At 32.3% G+C, this 24963-nt stretch overlaps 2 protein-coding genes across 4 annotated transcripts; both read right to left on the reverse strand.

Moving 5' to 3' along the window:
• Window positions 1–553: 553 nt before the first annotated feature.
• VPS34 (vacuolar protein sorting 34) lies at window positions 554–5466 on the reverse strand. 2 transcript variants are annotated; one of them, XM_078318164.1, is made up of 17 exons: window positions 5122–5466; window positions 4944–5040; window positions 4759–4855; window positions 4520–4678; window positions 4163–4372; window positions 3703–3881; window positions 3415–3562; window positions 3218–3313; window positions 2985–3120; window positions 2773–2897; window positions 2504–2698; window positions 2208–2378; window positions 1966–2103; window positions 1738–1892; window positions 1308–1451; window positions 1058–1205; window positions 554–910 (listed from the first exon to the last, which is right to left on the reverse strand). In XM_078318164.1, the coding sequence occupies exons 1-17, from the start codon at window positions 5273–5275 to the stop codon at window positions 773–775; spliced, it is 2490 nt and encodes an 829-aa protein (XP_078174290.1). In that variant the 5' UTR covers window positions 5276–5466; the 3' UTR covers window positions 554–772. The 2 variants fall into 2 exon arrangements, with proteins under 2 accessions (XP_078174290.1, XP_078174291.1); XM_078318165.1 differs by having other exon boundaries at window positions 4525–4678; window positions 5122–5357.
• A 1721-nt stretch (window positions 5467–7187) lies between these two features.
• LOC144568416 (uncharacterized) lies at window positions 7188–9607 on the reverse strand. Of its 2 annotated transcripts, none has more exons than XM_078318763.1 (3): window positions 9444–9607; window positions 8425–8830; window positions 7188–8177 (listed from the first exon to the last, which is right to left on the reverse strand). In XM_078318763.1, exons 2-3 carry the CDS (start codon window positions 8821–8823, stop codon window positions 7470–7472), a joined length of 1107 nt encoding a protein of 368 aa, XP_078174889.1. In that variant the 5' UTR covers window positions 8824–8830; window positions 9444–9607; the 3' UTR covers window positions 7188–7469. The 2 variants fall into 2 exon arrangements, with proteins under 2 accessions (XP_078174889.1, XP_078174890.1); XM_078318764.1 differs by having other exon boundaries at window positions 8425–8848.
• Window positions 9608–24963: the final 15356 nt, after the last annotated feature.

The raw sequence follows: 24963 nt of genomic DNA on the forward strand, positions 1-24963 counted from the left end.
TTTCACGTCTGCCTTTGTCAAAGTGAAACAATAATATCAAGCCTTGCATATTAGAAATCTCAATCTCAATAGTTATACCTTTATCATGTCCAATTATATTTAAACCGGATTGAGCCTGCTAGCTAAGACCTTGCTGAATATTCTATAGTTACATTTCCGGAGACTGATAGGCCTATACTATGTAATTTTAGATGCATCTTTAATTATACTAATTAGACAAATAGTAGTTCTTTTTAAGTCTCGATATATCAAATTTACCCTCATAAAATATTTTAGATCGCAACTATGATGCTTGTTTAATTTGGTGCTAAGTTGAATATAGAAATGAGTATGTTTTGTATATGGTCGTTCAAATTAACGATCTGGTTTTGTATTTGCACGAGAAACTGCACGAATTTTAGCTCTTTAATCATCGAGGTTTTATCAAATGTTCTCTCACTTCATCTCGCTTGTCATTAGTTGATGCCAAGTTGCCACCATATAAACATTTTTTTTTTTTTAAGCGATGATCATTTGGCAACATCGCGCACTTTCACAAATACACACTATCGCAATAGACTGGATAATAGCCACAATAAAAAAGATTCATAAAAACTATATACATTATGTACAAGAAAAGTTTTGATTTGTAATTAGTACACAACTAGAGCAAAAAATATTCCAACTTTTTATTCTAATCTCCATGTCAGGTGTATTAATCATGATATGACTGGATATCTATCTATAAGCTGTGTAAGTTAATATTACGAGGCAATTGACACAAGAAGGTACATTATCTCCAGTATTGAGCCCATCTATGGATGGTTTCAACCATTTGGGGGAATAAAGCACTCACGCTGTCATTTATTAAATCTTGGAAGAAATGTATTGCCCCCTCATCATCTAGGTCTAACCTGAATTTCTCTTGAAGCTATCAGTCCAGAAATTTAAAATAAAAAAATAATATACATCAGTATTGTTCTAGTAATAATAAGATGTGAAAATCATACCAATAGGAAAATATAATATGAATTTATGAAGAAAAGAGAGAAGAAAAATGAGAAAGAGAGTTCAAGACCTTCAAAATGCTTTTCTCAGGGTCGGAAGCGATATTAGGGATGTTCGAACCAGCCATGAGATGAAACAGATTCAATATCAAATTACTCGATTTTCTCAATATATTGTATGCCTCGCAACAATATGATTTGAACCTTGTATAGTACTGACTGCATTGTCCCAAAAATATAAAATACATTAATGTTAAGAAAATAGTAGACACAAAATATGAAGTGCCCAATTGCAAGAACTGAAAGAGAGAGAAGAGGGACCTCTCGGCACCACCCATGGCCTCGACCATCTCTTTGCAAAGTTTCATTGGAGGAGGAAAGGGCTTTGGATCTTGCCCCAAAATATATGCGAAATCCACATGGAACAGCCGACCATCATCTCTTAATAGGAGATTATCTAGATGCCTGTAACAAGTTTTACCAAAATATTTTTCAAAAAGAAATTCCAGTCTAATTTCAGTTTATTATAGGTTGGTTTTCTTCAGGGGATTCAGTAAACATGGGAGCGTGCGCGCGTGAGAGAGAGTGGGTTTGGGCAGGGGTTTTCTTATGTGCTATTGCTATCAAAATCGAATGTAATAGTTGCTTGTGGATGATTGATGTACTGAACATTTTTTTTATTACTACAACCTTGACAGCCGTTGTCAAGTTTTTCAAAAGACAGAGAGAGAGAGAGAGTGCAAGTACGAACCTGTCACCGACCCCCAAAATGTAGGTAATAACAGAATAGCCGGCACAGCTCTTTATAAAAGTTTCGAGGCACTGTGCAGTTATGCCAAATGGTCCCTCCTCGTCAGGGTGGAACTTCTGTAGATATGCTATGATACTACGATTCTCTGATAATATCTATCCATCCAAAAACAACTATGTAAATGGAAGAACCCATTTGTAAATGGAATGAACTGAGGGAGGTACCTACCTGTGCAAGAGTACTGGAGGGAATGAATTGTAGCATGCCTTCGTCTTGTCCAGTGGCAAGTACTTGGTACGGAGTCAAATGCAAGTCCAGATTTTCCAATTTTAGAAGCCGATCCATCAGAGACACCATTTGTATAACCTGCTCACCACACATATTTATTTTAATACAAATAATAATAATCTAGCGTACCACACTATTCTCTTCTTCACATGATCGTATAATAAGAAAATAATCGTACGTACTAGTTGATCTTGGCGAAGGTCATCTCCCTTCTTGAAAATGACTTTACTAGTGCCACCATTTTCGGTGCGAAATGTCAATTTCAAAGGATGAAGAGCACTTTTGAAAATAGAAGACTCGTGTGGCACAATACCTTTTATTAACGTGCTAGGCTCCAAAGGAGATCGAATTGGCTGTCACGTATGCTCAAATTATAAACACAAAAATAATACAAAAATAATATGACTTGATTTGAAGCTATACTAAATGTTATGTTATAGGACTATATTGCTTAGAAATTAAAAAGAGTCTACAGCACCTCATCAAAATATGTGAGCTCACTGAGAAGGCCAGAGAGGAGTTGGCGCAACTTGTCGATTTTCTTCTGGGTCCCACCACTGACCTTTTTTATGTCTTTCATAATAGAACATAGCTGGGCTATCAATTCGTTCTGACGAACCAGGCTCTGCCACATCTTGAATCCATCTTCATCTTCATTCCCAACTGCTTCCAGCTATTCCAATTCAAATACATGTTATAAAACTTCTTTCAAACTTAATATAATTTAGAATGAAAATTTGCAAGTACCTTAATCATGCTATCTTCTAGCATTTCGTAGGTACAATAGAAGCGCTTTGAATAAACATGATCGTCGCGAAGTTCTACCAACACATACCACCTTAGGAAGCTTGCTATCTCTATATTTGATAATGCTGAAAAAAAACAGATGCACATTTTCAGTTCACTGTAAAAAGATAACATTAATAAGATAACAGTAACAAAAGGAAAGAAGAAAGTACATCGTTGGATTAGGAAGAGAGCAAGGTGAGACTTGTCAGATCTCTCAAAGCGAAGTGCTTGTACCAGCTGTAGTAGATAGCACTGTAACTCTTCATCATCTGCTCTTTCTAGTACACTTACAGCATATGCACGTACCTAATGCCCCATTCCCAAGAGAAAAAAAAAAAGGAATAACTAAAGGAGAAGAAAGAAAAAACAATAATAAAAGAGCTTTTAAAAAATATGCACTAGCCTCTTCACTTTCAAAAAGAGGAGAGAGAAGCTCTAAGGCATCTGTCACATCTATTGTTTCCCACCTTCCCATCAAGTCAACTGCTTGTTTCGCTTCCTGTTTATAGAGCAAAACAAAGATGTACCTTCTTTTTTAAGGGGCGCATAAGGAATTGTCGAGTTTATATAACAATAGAAAAGAAAATAGTAAGTAGAAACCTGAACATCACTCCATTCAACCGAACGAAGAAACTTGGTGAGAGCCTTTTTCTCAGACATCAGAGAGAATCGAAATTTCCATAACAGCTGTCTATCCTCCCCACTTAAGGTTCTTGTCGGAGGATATTTTAATATCTTTTGTATCGACCTATGCAAGGCCAAAAAAAAAATTATGGTATTAAAATATATTGAAAAATGCAGAATAACAATTCATATCACCTATATGATTGGCATTAGTACCCATGTGCAAAATATCTACTGATATGAAAAATTGTACATAGTACTTACTTCCTTTCATTTATGCTAGGTTTGAGATCCCTATCAACAATGCCACGATTCAAGCTCCTGGCTAATTTCAACTGTTTGTGCTCTGATGGGTTTGTTCGGCCAACCTCTGGGTCCCACACTGTCACTATCTCATTTGTTGATGTAACAGGAGACGATGCCAAATAGTTCGCCCCTAGTTCCTACATGGTAAAATCACAAGGAAATAGCAACAATTTAATTTTAAAAAGCATTTTTCAATATTTGTACCAATATAAAAATGTCAATCTCTCGTTACCAGCCAGTCAGGTTCAGTGCCTCTGGTCCTGTTTCAGCCAATGTTTTATTTTTTAAATTCTCAGTTTGAATCATTTGGACCAAAACCTATTGTATATTTTAAAACTTGCTCTAGTTGTGATAATTTCATATCCAAACATTTTGAATTTCAACCAAAATTTGTTGTTGAAAAAAAGTATATACTAACCTGAAAAACAACATGGTGTTCAAAGCTACAAAAATCAACAACAAGACTGAGATGGGAATTTTCAGGCTTATTTCCTTCCTTTTTCTTGATTTCATCTATCGCATTAAAGGCTAACCGGTCAAGCCAATCAATTCGCTGTATCTGGCCTCTCTCATATTTGTTCACCAATCTCTCCAATCTCTCTACTTCACCTCTCTCTTGCTTCGGTACCTATATGTTTATTAATATACAAGATTTCAATCTTTAAAAAAAAAATGGGGATAACCGGTTTACCAGTTAAGATAATCTTTGTACAATACAATGATGAATCCAATTTGCCACAAACAAAAACACACAAAGAGAATGTTTATAGAAAACCTTGCCAGGGGTAGAAGTGGGAATTCTTCCATCTGCTTTTTTCTTAAGCCAAAGTCGTAACTTTTGTCTCCCAGCCTTGAGTTGCCTTTTGTTATTGAACAGAAATACAGTTGCACCGCCGATCAAACCTTCATCAGACCCACCTGACACATCCCATACCTAAATCACACCCTCATAGATTTTATTATCAAGTATGACAACCTCAATACCAGTCTGAATATGTATAATTTGATACATACCGTGAATACTAGTTGTGCATGAGAGGTTAAGTCACGGTATTTTGTGCTTAATGTTAGAGTCTCATTCCAACAGTAGGGTTGCCCCGACGACTCTAACCTAACAAAATTATGATAATTTTAAAATCAGATGCATGCAGAGTTTGAAACATGTAATTCTGTATTATTGTAATGAAGAAATGAAAAACCTAGTTCTAGTAGGCAATCCAAAAGGAGCGCCATCTATGTACAAAGCACACTCCACAAACAGCTCAGGAATTCTCTTCTCAGGCCATGAATCCAAACCTAGACGCAAATAGAATGAAATTACCCCAATTAAGAGGTGACTAGAGAGAGAAAGAGAGAGAGAGCAAGGCATGACCTGACCTGGTAGTGGAGAGGAGGGAGGGGAAAGGGAAGGGAGGAGGCCATCGAGGCGGTCGATGCGAATGGAGACGGGATGGTTGATGTCGCTGGAGATGAAAACCCTCCAGTTGTTGTCTCCGTTCATCCCTCCATTTCCATGTCCATTGGCGCTCATCGCTTAATTCCTTCCGACTGGAGAGTTTAAAGAGTTGAGAGCTGAGAGAGAAAGGGGGCGGGGAAGAGGAGAAAGCAATTTAATTTACCAAAGAACCCCCCGTAGCGTTGGTTTTCCCGACAAGGCAAGGCTACAACTACAAGGGGTAAAGGAAGGAAAGAGACGTCCATGTCCGATCAGAATTTGGGTCAATCCGGCCCGAGGAGGTGGAATGCATGGGGCCCTTCAATATCGGGCCAAGCAGATCGGACGGTCCGGATCTAAACATAAAAGTTTCTGTTACCTCAGGTAATATGAGTTCGGCTAAGAAGGAAAGAAGGTACAGTATTGTATTATACTATTATTATTTATTACTTATATGTCGGGTTGGGCCGTAGAAGCAATAAATGTTGGAGCAAAAAGAAAAAGGGAAATGGGAACCCATACATAGTTACTGTAGATCAAAGGCTCCAAATAAGTAGTTACTGTGCATCAGGCCCGTGATCCATTTTATTATGCCTTATTGACTTCACAAGACAATACTAAGAAGGAAATTTGTATTAGGTCAATGTGACCATCTGTGTGATGTGACTGTCCTCCGTTATTATTTTTAGAGAAGAAAATTTTGATCACGCTATGCAAATTGTTTCGGTCATGTCACGTGACATGTTATGTGATCAAAATTTATTTTGTAATAATTTCTTATTTTGATATATATTGTTATTATTTTCTTTGAACTGACTTGAACTTGAAACATAATTAAATGCGTGACATGACTGTCCTTTATCATTTTAGTCACGTTACATCATATCATGTTAAAATAAATTTTGACCATGTATCGTGACGTAGCGTGACCAAGTCATATCTTGTTTGTCACAGATCATGTCATATTTTTCTTTCTCTAGACAATACCTTATACCTTATTTGTTTTCATAAGATTGCTAGGCATACTAATTAGGACCAATGCGTATGCTTTTTTCCAAAGCATGCATACAATTTATGATGCTAAGAAAGAGAGAAAATATAAGACCTAATCACCTAATTCACATAGGCATGTCATTTTAAGGGCATGAATTAAATTTTTCAGCGCTGAAATAAAGCTTGCTTCTTAAATTCATGTTTTGTCTATAATCATTCTTTTCGACTTAATTAAGAAGAAGAGTTAATAAAAGATGAAAAAATGAGTTGGTAGGCTAGACCTCCACTTTTATGAAATAGGAAATAAATGAAAATGAATAAATTCCAAAGCACTCTTCGTCTGGTACGCCAGGTTGCTCTTCGTCTTGTACGCTAATGTGGAAATGTTCAGTTCCAAATTTCTCTTTGATCAAATTGGAGAGAAATTCAGAACAAAATTAAATTTTTGTGGTATTGATTCTAAGCGCTTCCTTCATCGGTTGCAAAAAAGAAAATCAAATCCTATCGGCCGTGTTCGGGAGAGCAGCTTAAGCACTGCAGCTTAAGAATTTAAGCTGTGTTAAGGAATGATTGTTCGGCGCATGAAAAATTTGAGCACTGAAGCTTAAATTGATTAAAATATATATTGTAACATGGGTATCATGTTAAAGACCAAATTACCCTTTCTATTATAAAACATGTATATATAGTTTGATTATTGACCGGAAAGAACATCTAACAGTAACTACAAGAATTCAATTAGCTTATTTAATATGTACAAACTACAATAATACATATGCACATTAATAAATAAAAAAATACAAACAAAAATAGTACAATCTGCATCAACTATAAATTCAATTAGCTTATTTAATATATACAAACTACAAGAATTCAATTAACTTATTAATATGTATAAACTACAATAATGCATCTGCACATGAATAAAAAAAAAAAATACTATAATCTGCAACAACAAATAGTTGGACGAGCTTAAATCAAAACAGTATAATACTAATCACACAATATAATAAAGTGAAAACATAATCATCAAATTTGATTTTAAATGTTCGACACATAATTAGCGTTCGACGCAATTACATATAATTAGCGTTGTTCAACGCTGTACACCACAATTGAAAAAAACATAATCACCAAGTTTAATATCAAGCATATTGTGATCCTAATTCGAAATATATGTTACTATACCAAAATTATGACATAAACTATAATAAATTGTGTCATATAAACAAAAGTCACAATATCATTAACCTATTTAACAAAAGTAGTCCATATATATTGAGTGCATCAGGACTGGTTAGGAATTGAGAGGTAGCTGACCAGACCGAAACAGTCCAACTGCGCGGTCAACAATTGCCATCAAGCGTTCATTATCAACTTCTTTTATAAAACAACCTCTTACCCAAGAATTGGCCAAACTCATCTCCATATCCACATGAACTGTTGTTGGTAATGCCAAAGACTCTAACTTGTTCAGAACCTGATCATGTACTTGATTTGCTTGGCCCAGTTGAGCAATCAGCTCAGTTCTTTCCTTCTGCTGGCAAAGGAATCTCTCAGCAAATTCATCCATACGGTTAACACCTTGTTTCAGTTTGGTACGACGTGAGGACTTATCAGTAGAATTGTTACCTCTCTTACGATTCTGTGAAGAAGGTATATGAATTGGCTCATAAACTGGTTCATTTGGCATGGGATCGACTGGCTCTGAAATCGGCACATTTGGTGTGGGGTCAACTGACTCATAAACGGGCTCTGGAACTACCTCAACGCTATCTGCCATCATCTGAAATTCAGGGTTGCTGAAATCATCAATTTGTTGTTGAGTCGTGGCATTGTCATCATCAGAGCTAGAAATATCAGCGAATGTGCGGGGAATGGGACAATTTGGTGCAGTGGTTATATTTGATGAACCCGAGGCTATGCTCTTCCCATAAAGAGTCTCCACTCGATTGTACCATGGGAAAGTTTTGTTAAAGTACTTCTTATGTCGATTAGGGTCCTTCTGCACAAAATATTACAAGTATATTATAGTTTAAAAGAATCAGTAATTTGCATTGTCAGCTTGGTGACAAATTAACATATCCCTTCATAAGTCTCTTGATGAAGCATGCTTTTTTTTTAAAAAAAAATGAGGCATTAAACAGAAAATCCAAAAAAAAAAAAAATACTAACACTACATAAAACCTGAACCTATTTGCTTTGATTAAAAACTTAACATTTCAATAAAAAATTGTAAAATGCTCAAATACCTCCTTAAGATCTATCCAAGCATCTTCAGGCACATCCGGCATGTGTGTATCTTCATTCCATGTACATCCACTTCGATTCGCCATGTATCTAAAAAAACTGAAATCATATTTCAAGTTTTTCCAACGAAGCTTCAAACTCGGTAAAGCACGCTTTTGAGTGTTATTCTTAGTGAACTCGTTGTACACGTAACTCCATTCTTGATCGTTGTATCCACCATCACTATTTGGATCTTGTCTTCTACTTTGAACCTCGTCTAGTAAATCCAAAAGCATGTTGGTCTCCCGATCAGACCAATTTGGTTCTCTCTCTCTACTCTTAGTGTTTCCATCCTTCTTTTTAGCTCTGCCCTTACCCTTGTTTCCACTAATTGCACAAGTTTCTTCAATAAGTCTATCCATAATTGACCTACAACAAATAAGAAATCTGAATTGGTATTATTTTTGCATGCATAGATAATGAATGATGGCTTTGCGTGTGCTGTTATATGAAGTAACAGCAAAAAATTTGGCATCATTAGTTCCAAATTTTCTACAACTTTCTAACTAACCCTTGACCTAATTTGCCTCATATACCTTAATTTTGGGTATTATGGAACTTTTACTTTAACAAAATTAAAAATAAGCTCAATTTGGTGAAATAACTTGATTACCAGTAAATTGATGGTTATTAAAACTTGCTTACCAGTGAAATGGTATAAATCAATTCAGACTATTAACAATGGAAAAAAATATTTAAATAGAAAGATCCATCTCACAATTTGCTTGATGGATTTCAACATGTAGAAACACAATTTAATTTTTCACTATTTTAACCAAGAGCAAATGCAACCAAGCAAAATGAAATATAGCAAAAAGATATTGCTCCAGCGTAATAGAGAGCACCTAACCAGAAATCCAGCAAATAAATCTTGCTCCAGCGCCGTAAGAAAAATTTCAATTTACAACTTGTACGAGTGATGAAGTAATGCGGTATGAGAAATCAATACAAGAGAATTTTAAGCAAAATACAGTGACGAAACCTGTCAAATTAGATCTTGATAGATAGAGCGTCTTAAAGTGAAGCTCTCTATGACATCGAAATAATGGGTTCGTCGCCGGCGAACTTGCAGCGGAGGTCGCAAGGAGATGAATTTTCATTTTCGCGCCTCTAGGGAAGTGTGTAGGTTGGAGTGGGAGAGAGGTGACAGAAAATATAAATAAATGAAGAGAAGCTTTAAGCTGGGGGTAATATAGTAAGAAAAGGGCTCTTTTGGGTGCTAAGGAGGCACTGAGAAAATGAATTCCTTAAGGAGAGAGGAAGGACAGCTTAATTTTTGTTCTAAGGAACCTAAAGCTGAAAGCCTTAAGCCCATCTAAGCCTCACCTGTTCGGCCAGCTTAAGGCCTTAAGGAAGACAAAGGAGGCTAAATCCAGCCTGCCGAACATGCACATCAGGATTAAGGGAAAGTAAGTAGTCGACTGGGGATTAATTGAGGTACCCGATTTGAGATCGAACTACATCCATGAAGCAAAACAACATTCATATTTTTCATCTACCCTAAAATATTCAAACTTCAAACGAGTGATCATCAAAAAAAGGTAAGCTTACAAACTTATTGTTAAATTCAGTTCATAAATAATATTTCTTTTATATCTAATCTATAAAATTCATGAAATAAGATGATTGGACTGTATTTTGATTTCTTGCATTTGAAGTATGTATTATCCATAGATAACAATAGTTTAATGCCTTTAAAGTGTTTGATGAAATGTTTGAAATAAAAAGTAAGCACTATTTCATTAAGAAATTATTTATAGATTTTTAAATGTGAAGCCATGCTTCACTTCAGACTTGATTATTAGTATCAGAGGCAGATTCATAATTTCGGTCGGAGATAGGCACAAAATACACACACTTTTTGGGATATCAATGTTTGGAATTAATACCAATTTGTTTTCATTAGTTTGTTTTACTCTGAATTATGAGTTCTAAAATAAATTTTGTTTGAATTTGCTTAAAGGTGTTTAGTGATTTGTTTAAACAAAAAAAATTATTATTTGAATGATTGCTCAAACCCATTAGTTTATTTGGATGATTGCTCAAATTCATTAGTTATTATTTTAATTGAAATATTAATTAGAATAGCTAGAATAGTAAAAATGGTGTTTGTCTTATTAGAATAGCTTGTTCTATTTTTTTTTTTGTAAAAATAATTTGTTCTAATAAGACAAATAAGTTTGATTTCCTAGTTATTTTAATCCAAATTTATTTTAAATAGCTTATTCTCATTACAATAAAACATAACAAAATATGATATTGTACAACTTGAATCTTAGTAGTAAGGTAACACTTACAAAATACTTTTAGTATAGTATATTCGACTGAATCCAGACAATCTATCTGAATCAATACATGACTTGTCACGGAAATTTGAAAAATCTTGTGAAGTATAAAACACTTGGTCTAGACCTGAACTAAGTGTTCATTGGCAACTTCAGGTAATTTTTTTTTTAACTTCACTAGTGTTCTTAATTAGTTTGATTTGGCCGATTTTTTTATTTATATCCAAAAAATAAATCAAATTACAAAAAATAACCACTTCGGCGTTGAATTTCGAAAAATACCCAATCCGGTTATCCAGTAACCGGATTTTTATTTTTTTTCCGGTTACCCAATTCCCGAATTAGTGAAATGGGTCCGGTTATTGGTTAACCGGAAATGAGCAAAAAGTTTGGTATGGTATATGTCCGGTTAATGGTGCACCGGTTTTGTGTTTTTTTTTTTAAACAAAAATTATTATTATTATTTTTTTGTATTAAAATATTAGAAATGTTGAATATATTTCTTTGAAAAATAGATGGAATACAATATAATTTGATTTATTAGAAAGACTGCAACAAATAACCCGGATCAATATTTTTCAGGTCGAATTTTTCACGGCTGTAAGATAACTTTTAATAAATTAAATGTACTACAAAGATCATAATATTTTCTAGATTACATAGAAGTGACTTTTGAACCGGGATCAATAACTCGGAATCTAAGCATTTTTATTTTTTTCCAATAACACATAAAGAAATATATTAATTTTTCTTACAGCCGCGAAAAATTCGACCTGAAAAACATTGATTCGGGTTATTTGTTGCAGTCTTTCTAATAAATCAAATTATATTGTATTCCATCTATTTTCAAAGAAATATATTCAACATTCTAATATTTTAATACAAAAAATAAAAAATAATAATAATTTTTTTTTTAAAAAAAAAAAAAAAAAACACAAAACCGGTGCACCATTAACCGGACATATACCATACCAAACTTTTTGCTCATTTCCGGTTAACCAATAACCGGACCCATTTCACTAATCCGGGAATTGAGTAACCGGAAAAAAAATAAAAATCCGGTTACTAGATAACCGGATTGGGTAGTTTTCGAAATTTAACGCCGAAGTAGTTATTTTTTGAATATAAATAAAAAAATCGGTTGATTTGGTTTAGCTTTAGTTTTACATTTGGTACCACATCCGTATAGCAACATATATTGGTTTCATTGATCGGTGTGCTTTTTTCCACTTTTATAGACAAAAAATAATAAATTCATTAAAAAAAATACAAGTTCAAGGATGCAATGGCTTTGCAAAAGTAGAAGGGCAGAAATAGGAATTTTCAATGGAAAAGAGCAAAAGATGCTCGATTTTTTTTTTTATAAAAAAACATTACCAAACAAATAAAAATCGAGAACCAACTTGATTACAATTTTTGTTAGAAAAATCATCACCACCAAAAATGAAGTTCGGTATAAAATTCTGAAAACCAAAATTGAAGTTTGAACTCGATTTAGTCTATTCTTCTCTTATGGTGCCACATAAAATCATAAAATCCGAATTCAACCAAAAAGAAAAAGCCAAACATTTGGATTAAACCATTTTTTTTTTAAAAACCGAAATTGAAGTTTTGTTTTGCTTTTTTTATTTTTTTTTTAGAAACAAAATGGGTAGATCTGTGTAACTATTAATTTGCAACACATGTATTTACACCAAACTTCATCATCGGCAAAGATAGTTTTCCTAGGAAAAAAAATATAATTAAGTTAATTTTTCACTTTTTAATTATTTGATGATGATTTCACTTTTTAATTGAGATCCATGCGTGGGCTCAGTCTGAAAATGTGATAGAAATAAAATTCTAATTAACTAGATAGTAATCATTTAATTTTAATTTATTGGAGTGGTAACTAAAAAAATTCGATTTTTCCTGTCATTGCTGTTATACATCCACATGTACATTCATTTAATCAATACTATAATACTTCACGTGGAACTCGCGTAACTGAAATCATTAGCTTATTGCCACTGCCACTGATGCAAGCCCTGGAATCATGCATTTTTTTTATACAAGTGGGGGCGATGCCAACGATTTCATTGAACCTATCCGTTCAAATGAGAAAAACATCAAACAGCTTTTACTAATTAGCACTAAATTTTATATTAAAACAACAAAACACAAGTAAATTGATATTAAAACAACAAAACACAAGTAAAAAATATCGAATAGTTCTGATTTCTGAACATGGTTGGAAATTTACACCCAAAATATTTTTATTTTAAATTTTTTGTATAGAGTTCGAAGTCGCGATCAGTGGAACTCGAATTTACACTCAAAATATAATACATAAAATGCACACTTTGTCAAGTACATGAATTTAATTCTTATGTTTTAACGCATGCTAATCAATACAAACTATAAGGGCAAACTTGATGTATAACAAATTAACAATGAGACCAGCCGAGCGGGTTTAACCATCTGATCAGTTATGAGGATAAGGATTACCATAATATATTAATTTAGTGAAGCTTCAACTTGGAAAATTTAAATCAAAACATCCACGTGGAGTCCGACATTTTTATTTTTACCCCATTAAAAAATTATTTTAATAATAATAACCAAAGTTTAATAAAAATTTTAAAAATACCCCACTCGTGGAATTTTTCCACGGGCTGGAATTGTAATTCATTTTATTTTTTTTTAAAACAGAAATTTGTTTTTATTTTTTATTTTTGTATTGAAATATTAGAAATGTTGGATATATTTCTTTGAAAATAGATGGAATACAATATAATTTGATTTATTAGAAAGACTGTAACAAATAACCCGGATCAATATTTTTTAGGCCGAATTTTTCGCGGCTGTAAGAAAAATTAATATATTTCTTTATGTGTTATTGGAAAAAAAATAAAAATGCTTAGATTCTGAGTTATTGATCCCGGTTCAAAAGTCACTTCTATGTAATCTAGAAAATATTGTGATCCTTCTAGGACATTTAATTTATGAAAAGGTGTATCTATTTTTGAAAAAAAAAACAAAAACTTTAAGTTATTTAATAATTATTATTCAAAAGGAATTCTCAAAATAGAGACAACTTTTTATAAATTAAATGTCCTAGAAGGATCACAATATTTTCTAGATAACATAGAAGTGACTTTTGAACCGGGATCAATAACTCAGAATCTAAGTATTTTTATTTTTTTCCAATAACACATAAAGAAATATATTAATTTTTCTTACAGCCGCGAAAAATCTGGCCTGAAAAATATTGATCCGGGTTATTTGTTACAGTCTTTCTAATAAATCAAATTATATTGTATTTCATTTATTTTCAAAAAAATATATCCAACATTTCTAATATTTCAATATAAAAAATAAAAAATAAAAATAAATTTCGGTTTAAAAAAAAAAAAAAAATTGAATTACAATTTCAGTCCGTGGAAAAATTCCACGGGTGGGTATTTTTAAAATTTTTATTAAACTTTGATTATTATTATTAAAATAATTTTTTAATGGGATAAAAATAAAAATGTCGGACGTGGAGTTGTTGGGTTTAATGAGTCAAAGCTTGACTTCTTTTTCCAGATTATATGTGGCCGTTACTTTTTAACATCTGTGTTGCCTCAATATGGTATGTCCGATCTGATTATCCAAGATTCCAACACAGCTGCGTTCGATTGGCGCTTCGTTATTTGCAACTGCATTAATTACTTTAATGAAGAAGACATGTTGTTAATATGTAGACCGCAAGATTTCTATTTTCTTATTCGTTTCCCTTAATGTACTATTATTTCAAACAAAGAAAGGTTATTACAGATTCAGATCTGAAGATTTTAAAGAATAATATAAGTTGATCCGGTCGGCGATTATTTTAACTTGTTTCTGATATCCCAACTTGCTCAATTTGCTCACCTTGCAACTTTCCCACGCAACTTCGACACCAGCAGCTCAATATCTAATTAACCAAGTCCCATTCTTCCGGGTTGCATATGCTTTGCGTGCTAAATCATCTATGGCATATTACGGAAAATTCGATAAATATAGTGATTTTTATAAAACACCAAATATACATAGAGAGAGAAAGAATTATACTGTATTGATTTATGAAGAGTCTGGCTAATATAATATCAGTGTCATTTCAATTTATATAACACTAATTTCAAAACATATCGAACCGTTCAAACTGATCTACTTCATTAGTTGTGCGTTTACATGCAAAATTTATAATTTTTTGAATTTATTTAGTATTAAGTCAAGCGGTCAAATGTGTGAGTTTTTAAGTTAATTTTAACACATTTATTTTTTAACATTTTTACCGCTTTATTCGATACTAAAATAACTTAAAAATATAAAAAATTTACATGTAAACACAGCACTCATAAAGTAAATCAGTTTGAACTATTTGGATTAGTCGTTTGAAGTATATTCAATCAATTTTGAAGTTAGTGTCATATGACACCGATGTCATATTAGCCGGACTCCTTTATGAAGCAAGGGTTATATATGTTTTAGGGTAATTTTATCGTAGGTCACCAAACTTTGTCCTTTGTCACGAATTGGTCATTCAAGTTTGATTTGTTTCTCCAAAGTCATTAATTTTTTATTTTTTCCAATCAAGCCACTTTGTAATTTTTTTATTCAAAATATTAATAGAATATGTTTATTCCGTCCAAATCATTTTATATTTTAGTATTTTTTTGGATGAAAAGAGTTATAGAGTAACTTGATTAGAACAAATGAAAAGTTCACTGATTACGTATGAACAAATCAAATTTGAGTGACCAATTCGTAACAAATGACAAAGTTTAGCGAACTCTAACTAAATTTACCCTATATTACACGTAACATTCATGTCTGTTTATAAAGTTCATAGAGTTAATTTAAACTATTTAACATTATATTTACATGAAAATGTACATGGAAATCAAATTTTACATTCTAACAAAAAATTTTTTAGATAGATAAAAATTACACCGATTGAGTTTCATTTTTAGTCAATTCCAACTTATCTAAAACTGAAAGTCTGATTGTTGTTGTTGTAAATAAAAATTACTATTTAAAAATAATCCAAATTTTTTTATCTACCAATTTTTTTTGGTAAAAACAATTAAGCGTCTATCATGTAGAAATATAATGGCCTAGTTGCGCCATTAATATCTTATTGATTCAAATGGATGTACTTTATTTAAAAATAATTGGTTATGGAACCGCTATTCAATGATATGGGCAGTGGATAGATTTTTTTTTTTTTTTTTTATTTGTGCGTAGGGGTTTTCATCAGTTCCTGTTTAATTGGTTTAAAATCAACTGAAAGCGTTCGGTTTTTTCGGTTAAAATTGATTGGTTCAGTTTATTTTAACTTTTATGTAGGAGTGTTCATTGTTGGTCCAAAGGCACTTAGAGAGGAAGATGAATATGATTTTTTTATAATCTTTATTTTAAGTTAAATTATCTAGCGTATCTATAAGTTATTTTTGACGGAAACTAGAATAACTTGAATCTAAACTATAAATTATTTTTAACTTTAGAGACACTTGACACGAGAGTTGTTTACAGAGTTCGACACTAACGCCTACGTCTCCGGGACCCGCAACCTTCGAAATGCCGTGCCTTTCTTTACCCAATGAGAAATGAGCACTAAAGGCTCAAGATAACAAAGTGAGCAACAAAGGCTCTAAGGGTAAGAAAAAAAGGCTCAAGGAATAAGTGTAAAGGGTTGATCTCGCAGGATCACTCTAAGAGTTTGTGTATTGGTTGAATAAGCTTGAGATTGAATATAATATTGAAGTTCAAGTGCACAAGCTACAACGATTTTTTCTAGATCTGAGAAATTAGTGTATTGAAGTTAATGGCGGCTAGAGTGATAATATAAACCCTAAAATTGCTTCTATTTATAAAGAGATGATCATAATGAAGTAATTTGGTCTGGACCGTTATAACGGTTCATGGACCATTATAACAGTCGGCCAAGTTACGGTAGGTTTGAATGCCATTAACCCTAACGGTCTATGGACTGGCGTAACGGTCCTATCATGGTCGACCTCTGGAGTTTTGGGGTGCCAACCGCATTTTACCGTTAAGGGAATATTTTATCCGTTGTGCGATGGATTAATTGACCGTTGCAATGGTCACTGGACCATTACAATGGTAGGCCTTACTTAGGTCAACCTCAAGCTTATTTTGCCAATTTTAAAGATATTGATTTCTAATCTTGAGGTGATGCTTCTGCTGTCCAACGCTCAGTGCTTCATAAATACATCTTTGATAAGTGTTGAAGTTGTTCCTTTATCCTTGATGCATATATCATATTCTCTATAGTCATGAACCTGCACAATATCTCAAGATAAGAAAACTGTAAAATTAAATTAATATATGTTTTGCAAATTTAGTCAAACAGACAAGTAGATTATGGTCCAATTCAACATTCATCAGGTCCTATTTTGTTATGTTTAATTGGTTTTAAATCGAATAAAAAGGAGTTCGGTTTTTTCGGTTAAATTGATTGGTTCGGTTCATTTTTAAAACCGTTTTAATAGTTCAGTTCAATTCAATTTAGAAATTTTTAGACCCATTCTCCGTCCGAACCAAATATTTAAAAAAAATAAAAATTATGACATAATGTATATTGTTTGGTTCGGTTTAAAACCGATTAAACCGAACCAAACAAAAAATTTAAATTCATCTTAAAAAAATAAAAGAATTAACAAGAAAAATATCTATTTTTATGATTAATATCATATTTCAGTTCAACTAAACAAACCAAAATTTACTTCGATTTGTTGGATTTGATTCTTAATTTATTTGGATTGGGTTTAATTTAATTTTGATTTATCTATTTCAATTTGGTTTGAACTGTACCGTTGAACACCCCCATTTGCGCGTTCAAGATCGCTATAGCCTAAAGTAAAACCTATACAATATACAAACATAATGATACTGCTTGTGTACCGTTCAATCTTATTTTTATTTTTTTTAAAATAGGCATAGTCCAAACTTTAATTAAACAAGCGGGTTACAGAATATAGAGTTGGCATCCATCTCCAATGGAACAAGTCAATCACAAACAGTCACATCCAAAATATAGTCTAATACAAAAAGCCTAGAGGCAACAAAGTTTTTTTGCTAAAAAGTAAAGCAAGTAAGTCTATGCAAGTAAATCTAAAGCGAGTCTTCAGTATTGGCCAACTCCACAAGCACCTGCTCCTGGCTCACCAGCGGCCTTTGTTCTTGAAGAGGAATGACAGACGTATTTGGTGGCAGCCAATTGGTTCGCTCTGTGTTTGCATCAACTCCAACCTGTTGACCTGTCCACAAACAAACCCAATTTATTATTTGTAGCACAGATGTTTTAACTGAGTCACATACCTGGGCTTGAAAACAAATTTTGTTGCGAAGTAGCCAAGTAGTCCAAGCTAAAGCACTAAAGATCATCAAAAAGTGTTTTTTGTATGCATCAGATAATTCAAAAGCAAACTGCATAATATCCTCTATCAGATGCCATTGATGTAAAAAATCAGGACTTTTCCCCATCTAAAACCAAACCTATCTTATTCTTGGATATTGAATAAACAGGTGATCTGGTGTTTCCTCCTGCCCACAAAAATGACAGGAAGTATCTCCAAACCATCCTTTTTTTTAGCTAGGTTAGTTTTAATGAGGATTTTATGATTAGTCAATAGCCACATAAACACTTGTATTTTGGGGGGTGTTTTTATTGTCCACCAAGTGAGAGCATGAAATTCTTTAACCCCCCCTCCCCTCCCAAAATGCAAGAATTTATACATTGATTGCACTGTGAAAGAGCCTTTTGAGTCTCAGGCCTAGAGAAGACAATCTTCCTCATGTTCTGGTTGAAAGGAATTGATTATATTCAACACTTCTTTCCATTCAAATCTGTTAATCCCTGTTAAAAATCGTGGGAAGTTCACTGCCAAGCCTTGGGAAGATATCACATTTTTAAGAAGGATATGTCTGTTAGAGCACAAATCATACATAAAAGGATAGGTTACAGCTAAAGGACAGTCTCCTATCCGCACATCAGTCCAAAACTTGACCATACTTTGAGCCCCTGGATCGTAGGAGCATCCTAAGTCTACCAGTTGTTGTAAGTGAGTGAGATTATTCCAAAAGGATGAAAAATGAATGGGGTGATATGAAAAATAATTCAAAACAATAGCAGTTTTCCACATCCCCTGATAACAAGGATCTTTGAATTTCCACAGCCATTTAGAAAGTAATGCTTGATTCATGAGTTCTAAATCCAAGATCCCCATCCCCCCAGATTCTTTTAGTTGTATGATTTTGTCTCATTTGACTAAAGAAATCATTTTCTGTTCTGACCATACCCTTGCCAAAGAAACCTTCTTCTTTTAACTTCTAATTGAGCTAGAACTCCTTTAGGGATCTGAAAAATGGATAAAGCATACATAGGGATAGAAGAAAGAGCAGCATTGATCAAGGTTTTCCTACACCCAATAGATAGCAGATTACTGTGCCAGCTCTGGAGTTTAGCATCCCATTTTTTAAGTAAAAAATCCCAATATTTTTCAGTGATTTCTTATGATGAAGTGGTAGGCCTAAGTATTTAAAAGAAAATTTGCCTACTCTGCACTCAAATATTGCAGCTAGGTATGTAGCTTCATCATTATCTAGATTGATAGGGAACAATTCAGTTTTATCTATATTGATTTTAATACCTGACAGAGCCTCAAACGCTCTCATAGTCCACCAAACTTTTTTTATGATCTCTATCTTTGCATCCACAAATAAAATTGTGTCATCTGCGTAGTGGCAGTTAGTTACAGAGTGATAATCCTGACAAGGTGGCCCTAACCCATGTATAATATGTTTTAGCCTATGTGTTTTGAACATTTGACTCAAGGTGTCAGCAGTGTACTGTTTAATCTATCGGTTCAAATTAATGGGATCCTTCAAAAAAAAAAAAAACCATTAAATGGGACTACGGAACCTAGTTTAAGAGGACGCTATATTCATGGGCAATTTTTTTTTTTTTATATATTTAGCTCATTTATTATTATTATTATTATTAAGAAAGAGAAGAGATGGCATTGCATGCCGATCAATTTAATTAACACTAAAATTAAATTAAATTAACGATTAGAACTTAATTTAGTAATAAGAATTTGGATTGGCACGTAAACGATGCACTGTATGGCACTTATAATTTTTTTTTTTTTTTTCAATTCATGTGTTATTGATTTAAGAAAATAATGGTAAGATTGACAAATATATTTTGGCAAGTGATCACATGTCCCACATTAAAGATAGAAAATAATAATTAAATTTCCAGGCCCTTAATTTCTGTTATAAATACTGGTATGGTGCTCCTAATATCTTTGAAGCCGCTCGATTATTTTTATTGAATTTGACAATTATATATATTATTGGGTTAAACACTTAAACTATTGAGTCCGAATAAAGTCTCAGCCGTCGGGCCCTCATTAACGAATGTGTATCCTCTGCATTAACTCAAAAGAGAATTTTTTGAGTTAATGAATCTCAACTGTCTGATTTTAAACGGAGTTAATCCGATCCTGCTTATATCTTAGGGGCTTTAATATTAATGCAAATCTAACCTGCACGAATTTTAAAACAGATCAGATGGTTGAGATGAATTAACTCAAAAGATTCCCTTTTGAGTTAATGCAGGGGATACGAATTCCTCATTAACCGGGCCAATGGAATCAATTCAAGTAGTAAATTAAAGTAACGATTTTGTCAAATTAATTGTACGTCCAGCCAGTAGAAGGAAAGGATAAAGAAAGAACCGAAATTTTTATAAATACCCAAAAAAAAAATACGAAATTGCAAAATCTGTCTAGTTTCTGAATGGATTTCAAAAAATACCCCTTCTAGTTACTAAATAACCGGATATTGATCTTCTCTCCGGTTACCTAATTTTCGGATCTCGAAAAATTGTTCAGTTACTGAATAACCGAAAATTTGAGGAGTATCCAGTTATTAAGTAACCGGAAAGTTGCTTTTGTTTGTTTGGCTTTTGTTTGACCGGTTATTTAGTAACTTTAGTTTTTTTTTTTTTTACAAAACATAATTTTTTTATTTTTTTATTGAAATATTAGAAATGTTGAATATATTTCTTTGCAAATAGATGAAATACAATATAATTTGATTTATTAGAAAGACTACAACAAATAATCCAGATCAACATTTTTCAGGCTGGTTTTTTCACGGCTGTAAGAAAAATTAATATATTTTTTATGTGTTATTGAAAAAAAAATATGTTCTGAATGTGAGTTATTGATCGCGGTTCAAAAGTCACTTCTAGGTAATACAAAAAATATGTTCTGAATGTGAGTTATTGATCGCGGTTCAAAAGTCACTTCTAGGTAATACAAAAAATATTGTGATCCTTCGAGTACATTTAATTTCTAAAAAGTTGTATATATTTTGAGAATTCTTTTTGAATATCAATAATTAAATAACTTAAAGTTTTTATTTTTTTTTAAATAGATAGATACAACTTTTTATAAATTAAATGTACTCGAAGGATCACAATATTTTTTGTATTACTTAGAAGTGACTTTTGAACCGCGATCAATAACTCATAATCTAAGCATTTTTTTTTTTTTCCAATAACACATACAAAAATATATTAATTTTTCTTACAGTCGCGAAAAATCCGGTCTGAAAAATGTTGCTCCGGATTATTTGTTGTAGTCTTTCTAATAAATCAAATTATATTGTATTCCATCTATTTTCAAGGAAATATATTTAACATTTCTAATATTTCAATACAAAAAATATTTTTTTTTAAAAAATTGTTGTTTTGTAAAAAAAAAAAAAAAAAAACGCCAAACAAACATGAAACATACCACTTTCCGATTATTTGATAACCAGACATTGTATTTTGGATCCGGTGACTAAATCACCAGAAAGTTGGTTTTAGTCCGGTTATTTAGTCACCAGAAGGGGCAATTTTCGAATTCCACCGAAAAAGTGGATAGATTCGGTAATTTCATATTATTTTTGAGTATTAATAAAAATTTCGAAAGAAAAAAAATAGAGCAATCAATTGGGAGGGAAGTAAAGAGAAAAAAATATTGGAGGCCCAACGTTACGACCCGTTTTTTTTATAAATATCCAAATTAAATAATAAATTAACGAATTTACCCTGTTTTTTGAAAAATCTCGTAAAATATCCAAACCGGTTGTTGGATAACCGGTATTAAGTTTTCTTTCCGGGTTTTGGTTTACCGCAACAGTGAAATGAAACCGGTTAACCAATAACCGGAAAAATGTAATGGAACCGGTTATTGGTTAACCGGGTTATGGTAAGGTTAGCTGTTAACCGGAAATGTGTATGTACGGTTAACAGAGGACCGGAAAGAGGGCGGGGCTAAGGTTTATTTAAACTGTGATTTGGCTGAGTGAAGGGAAGCTGAAAACCGAGGAACTGGAAGCAAAGAAGAGAAGAAAAGAAGGGCTCGTATCAGGTTTATTTTTTTTGAAAGAAAATATTAAATTAGTTTATAATATTTATTAGAGTAGTTAAAATTTTTTGATTAGATTGTTTACAAATGTTTGAAATATTATTTAGATTGTTTAGAATTATTTAGAATTTTGGAATATTGTTTAGAATTTATTTTTAGAATTTATTTTTAGAATTAATTTGTAATTATTTTTGTTGTTATTTGTACTAAAAAAAGTTAGAATCCGTAATTTATTAATTAATTTGGATATTTATAAAAATTTCGGTACATATAATGTTCGAAAAAATTATAAATTATTCAGACTAAAAATATTTTTTTTAATTATAATTATAATTTATAATATAATTAATTAGTTTATTTGAACTGGTTCAGGATATTGTCCAAATAATTTAGAATTTTTTTGAACATTCCAAAATGGTTTAGAATATTTTATAAAATTCGAAAATAGTTAAGGATATTGCAAAATTGTGCAGAATAAGCTAGGAATATTCAAAATGGACTAGAATAATTTAGGAAATTGTAAAATAATATAGAATAATTTTCATAGGTCCGGACAATTTTTAATTACTTATATGTTGTTATTTTTTGAATTGCCAGACCAATTGAAACTAAAAATGGATAGAACTATTTGTGTGAAGATTTATATTAGAGGAGAAATCCAATACAATGATGATGGGGTATTTTACAGTACCCGAGCTAAATACTCATTACCGCTTACCGTGAACCACAACTTTGATTATCTTCGGAATGAGATTTATAAATTGGTTGGGTATAATGTTAGTCAAGCAAATATGGAAATCCAAGCCAGATTTAATATGTCTACCGATGGGGGATGTGACCATCAGTTAATACCTGTAATAAACCTGTAAAAAAATATAAATTTCTTCATTTTAATTATCAGTAAATTATCACGAAGAACAGATTCATTTAAATTAGTTTTGAAGTTAATACCAGTCATCTCTCCAAAGGGAAGATGAAAGGTGTGTGTCTCAGGACGCCACCGCTCCACAAGTCCATGCATGAGCGCCGCATCAATTTTTTTGTGAGGCATGACTGCGATCTGGTATAAACCCAATCGAATCAAGAATGGCGCGTACGCAACGTGGTACGCGGTCTGACAACGGTAGTGCTTCACGTTTATAACCTCTTTTTTCTACATTACCGAAAATAAAAATTAGAAATTAAAACAATAATATATTTCTGAACAAGTAAAAAAAAGAAATAACTAATTGCTTACCTCCTCAGAAGCCTGACACACTCTGTGACTGCTGTGCGGTATCCACAACAGATCACTAAAAGTACCCCCCGCCATATCTATTTCATCATTCATTTCATCTGCCATGCTACAAAATTTATTCAAAGTTAATTCATTGTTTTCGAAATTTTCAAACTAATCTAAACCGGTTTGGATGTTTCTAATTATTTCTAAACCAATTTATATTACCTAAATCATTCTAAACCATTTCATAACCAATTATTTGGGCACCATCTTAAAATTTTCTAAATTATTCTACACTATTTTAGAACTTGCTAAATTATTTTTTACCATTTTAGAATTTTACAAATTAATCTAACCCATTTTGAAACTTTCAAATTATCCGGGTATCATTTAAAATTTTTCTAAAATATTCTGCACTATTTTGGAATTTTCTAAAATATTCTTCACTATTTTGGAACTTTCTAAATTATTTTTCACAATTTTAAAATTTTACAAATTAATCTAAATCATTTTGAAATTTTACAAATTACTCTAAATAATTTTTCAATTTCACTTCACGGTACATAGACATGCATCGGCATATTAGACATGCATTTTTGTTATTGACAGTTCTAAGAAGTTATTTTGGTCATCTCCAAATAATATTCCAAATAAATATGTCAAATATATTCCAAATATATTCCAATATTTCAAATAATTCTAAACAATCTTAATAATCTTTCAAAAATTTTTAAACAATCTAAACAATATTATAAATTATTCTAATTAATATTATAAATTATTCTAATTAATATTATAAATTATTCTAACACTAAACAAATAAAAAAAAAACCTGATAACCAAACTCTGCTCTCCCTTCCTCCTGCCTTTTCCTTCCACGCAGCAACAACCTCCAAATGAACTCCCAATTCCCATAACCCCAGCTCCTATATAAAAAAAATTTAATCACGGGGTAGCAGTATTCCCTCCCACGCGCCAGCCCCACACCATGCCTCCCTCCCACGCGCCAGCCCCCCACGCCACGCGTCCCCTACTATCTTTCCGGTTAACCATAAACCGGTTTCTTGGTCCGGTTAGTGGTTAACCGGAAAATTTTCCTGAGTTCGGTTAACAACTAACCGGTAACTTTTAATGAATCCGGGAGATGGAGAACCGGATATATTGCCTCTTTCCGGTTATTAGAGCACCGGGTTGGATAATTTTCAAATTTCATTTCTACAAATGTTAGAATCCGTAATTTATTAATTAATTTGGATATTTATAAAAAATTCGGCGTTACGACTGTACTATTTTTTGTTAGATGATAAAATATGAGTGAGTCTATGGTACTATGCATATTACGATTTGTTACCGTGCTACAGTTCTATATTCGAGTTTTCAAATTCTAACGGTCGATCCAAACCGTTCATCTTGTTCTCCATATTAATATGTGTTTGGAAACCAAATTTTACATTTTTTGAAATTTTTTTACTATTTTTTTATATTTATTGAAAATCACTGTTTTTGGATGGTCCAGAATTTTCAGATCAAGTGATTTTCTAAATA

Source organism: Carex rostrata, chromosome 17, assembly GCF_964058835.1.
Source record: "Carex rostrata chromosome 17, lpCarRost1.2, whole genome shotgun sequence".
Lineage (NCBI taxonomy): Eukaryota > Viridiplantae > Streptophyta > Magnoliopsida > Poales > Cyperaceae > Carex > Carex rostrata.

Excerpts from the sequence above, each read along its gene's own strand:
- VPS34 (XM_078318164.1), bottom strand. The coding sequence starts at position 5,275 with ATGAGCGCCAATGGACATGGAAATGGAGGGATGAACGGAGACAACAAC. Across the intron at positions 3,882-4,162 it reads AACACCATGTTGTTTTTCAG|GAACTAGGGGCGAACTATTT; the intron begins GTTAGTATATAC and ends TTTACCATGTAG. Across the intron at positions 2,104-2,207 it reads ACCTTCGCCAAGATCAACTA|GTTATACAAATGGTGTCTCT; the intron begins GTACGTACGATT and ends TGTGGTGAGCAG.
- LOC144568416 (XM_078318763.1), bottom strand. The coding sequence starts at position 8,823 with ATGGATAGACTTATTGAAGAAACTTGTGCAATTAGTGGAAACAAGGGT. Across the intron at positions 8,178-8,424 it reads CTTGGATAGATCTTAAGGAG|AAGGACCCTAATCGACATAA; the intron begins GTATTTGAGCAT and ends TATTTTGTGCAG.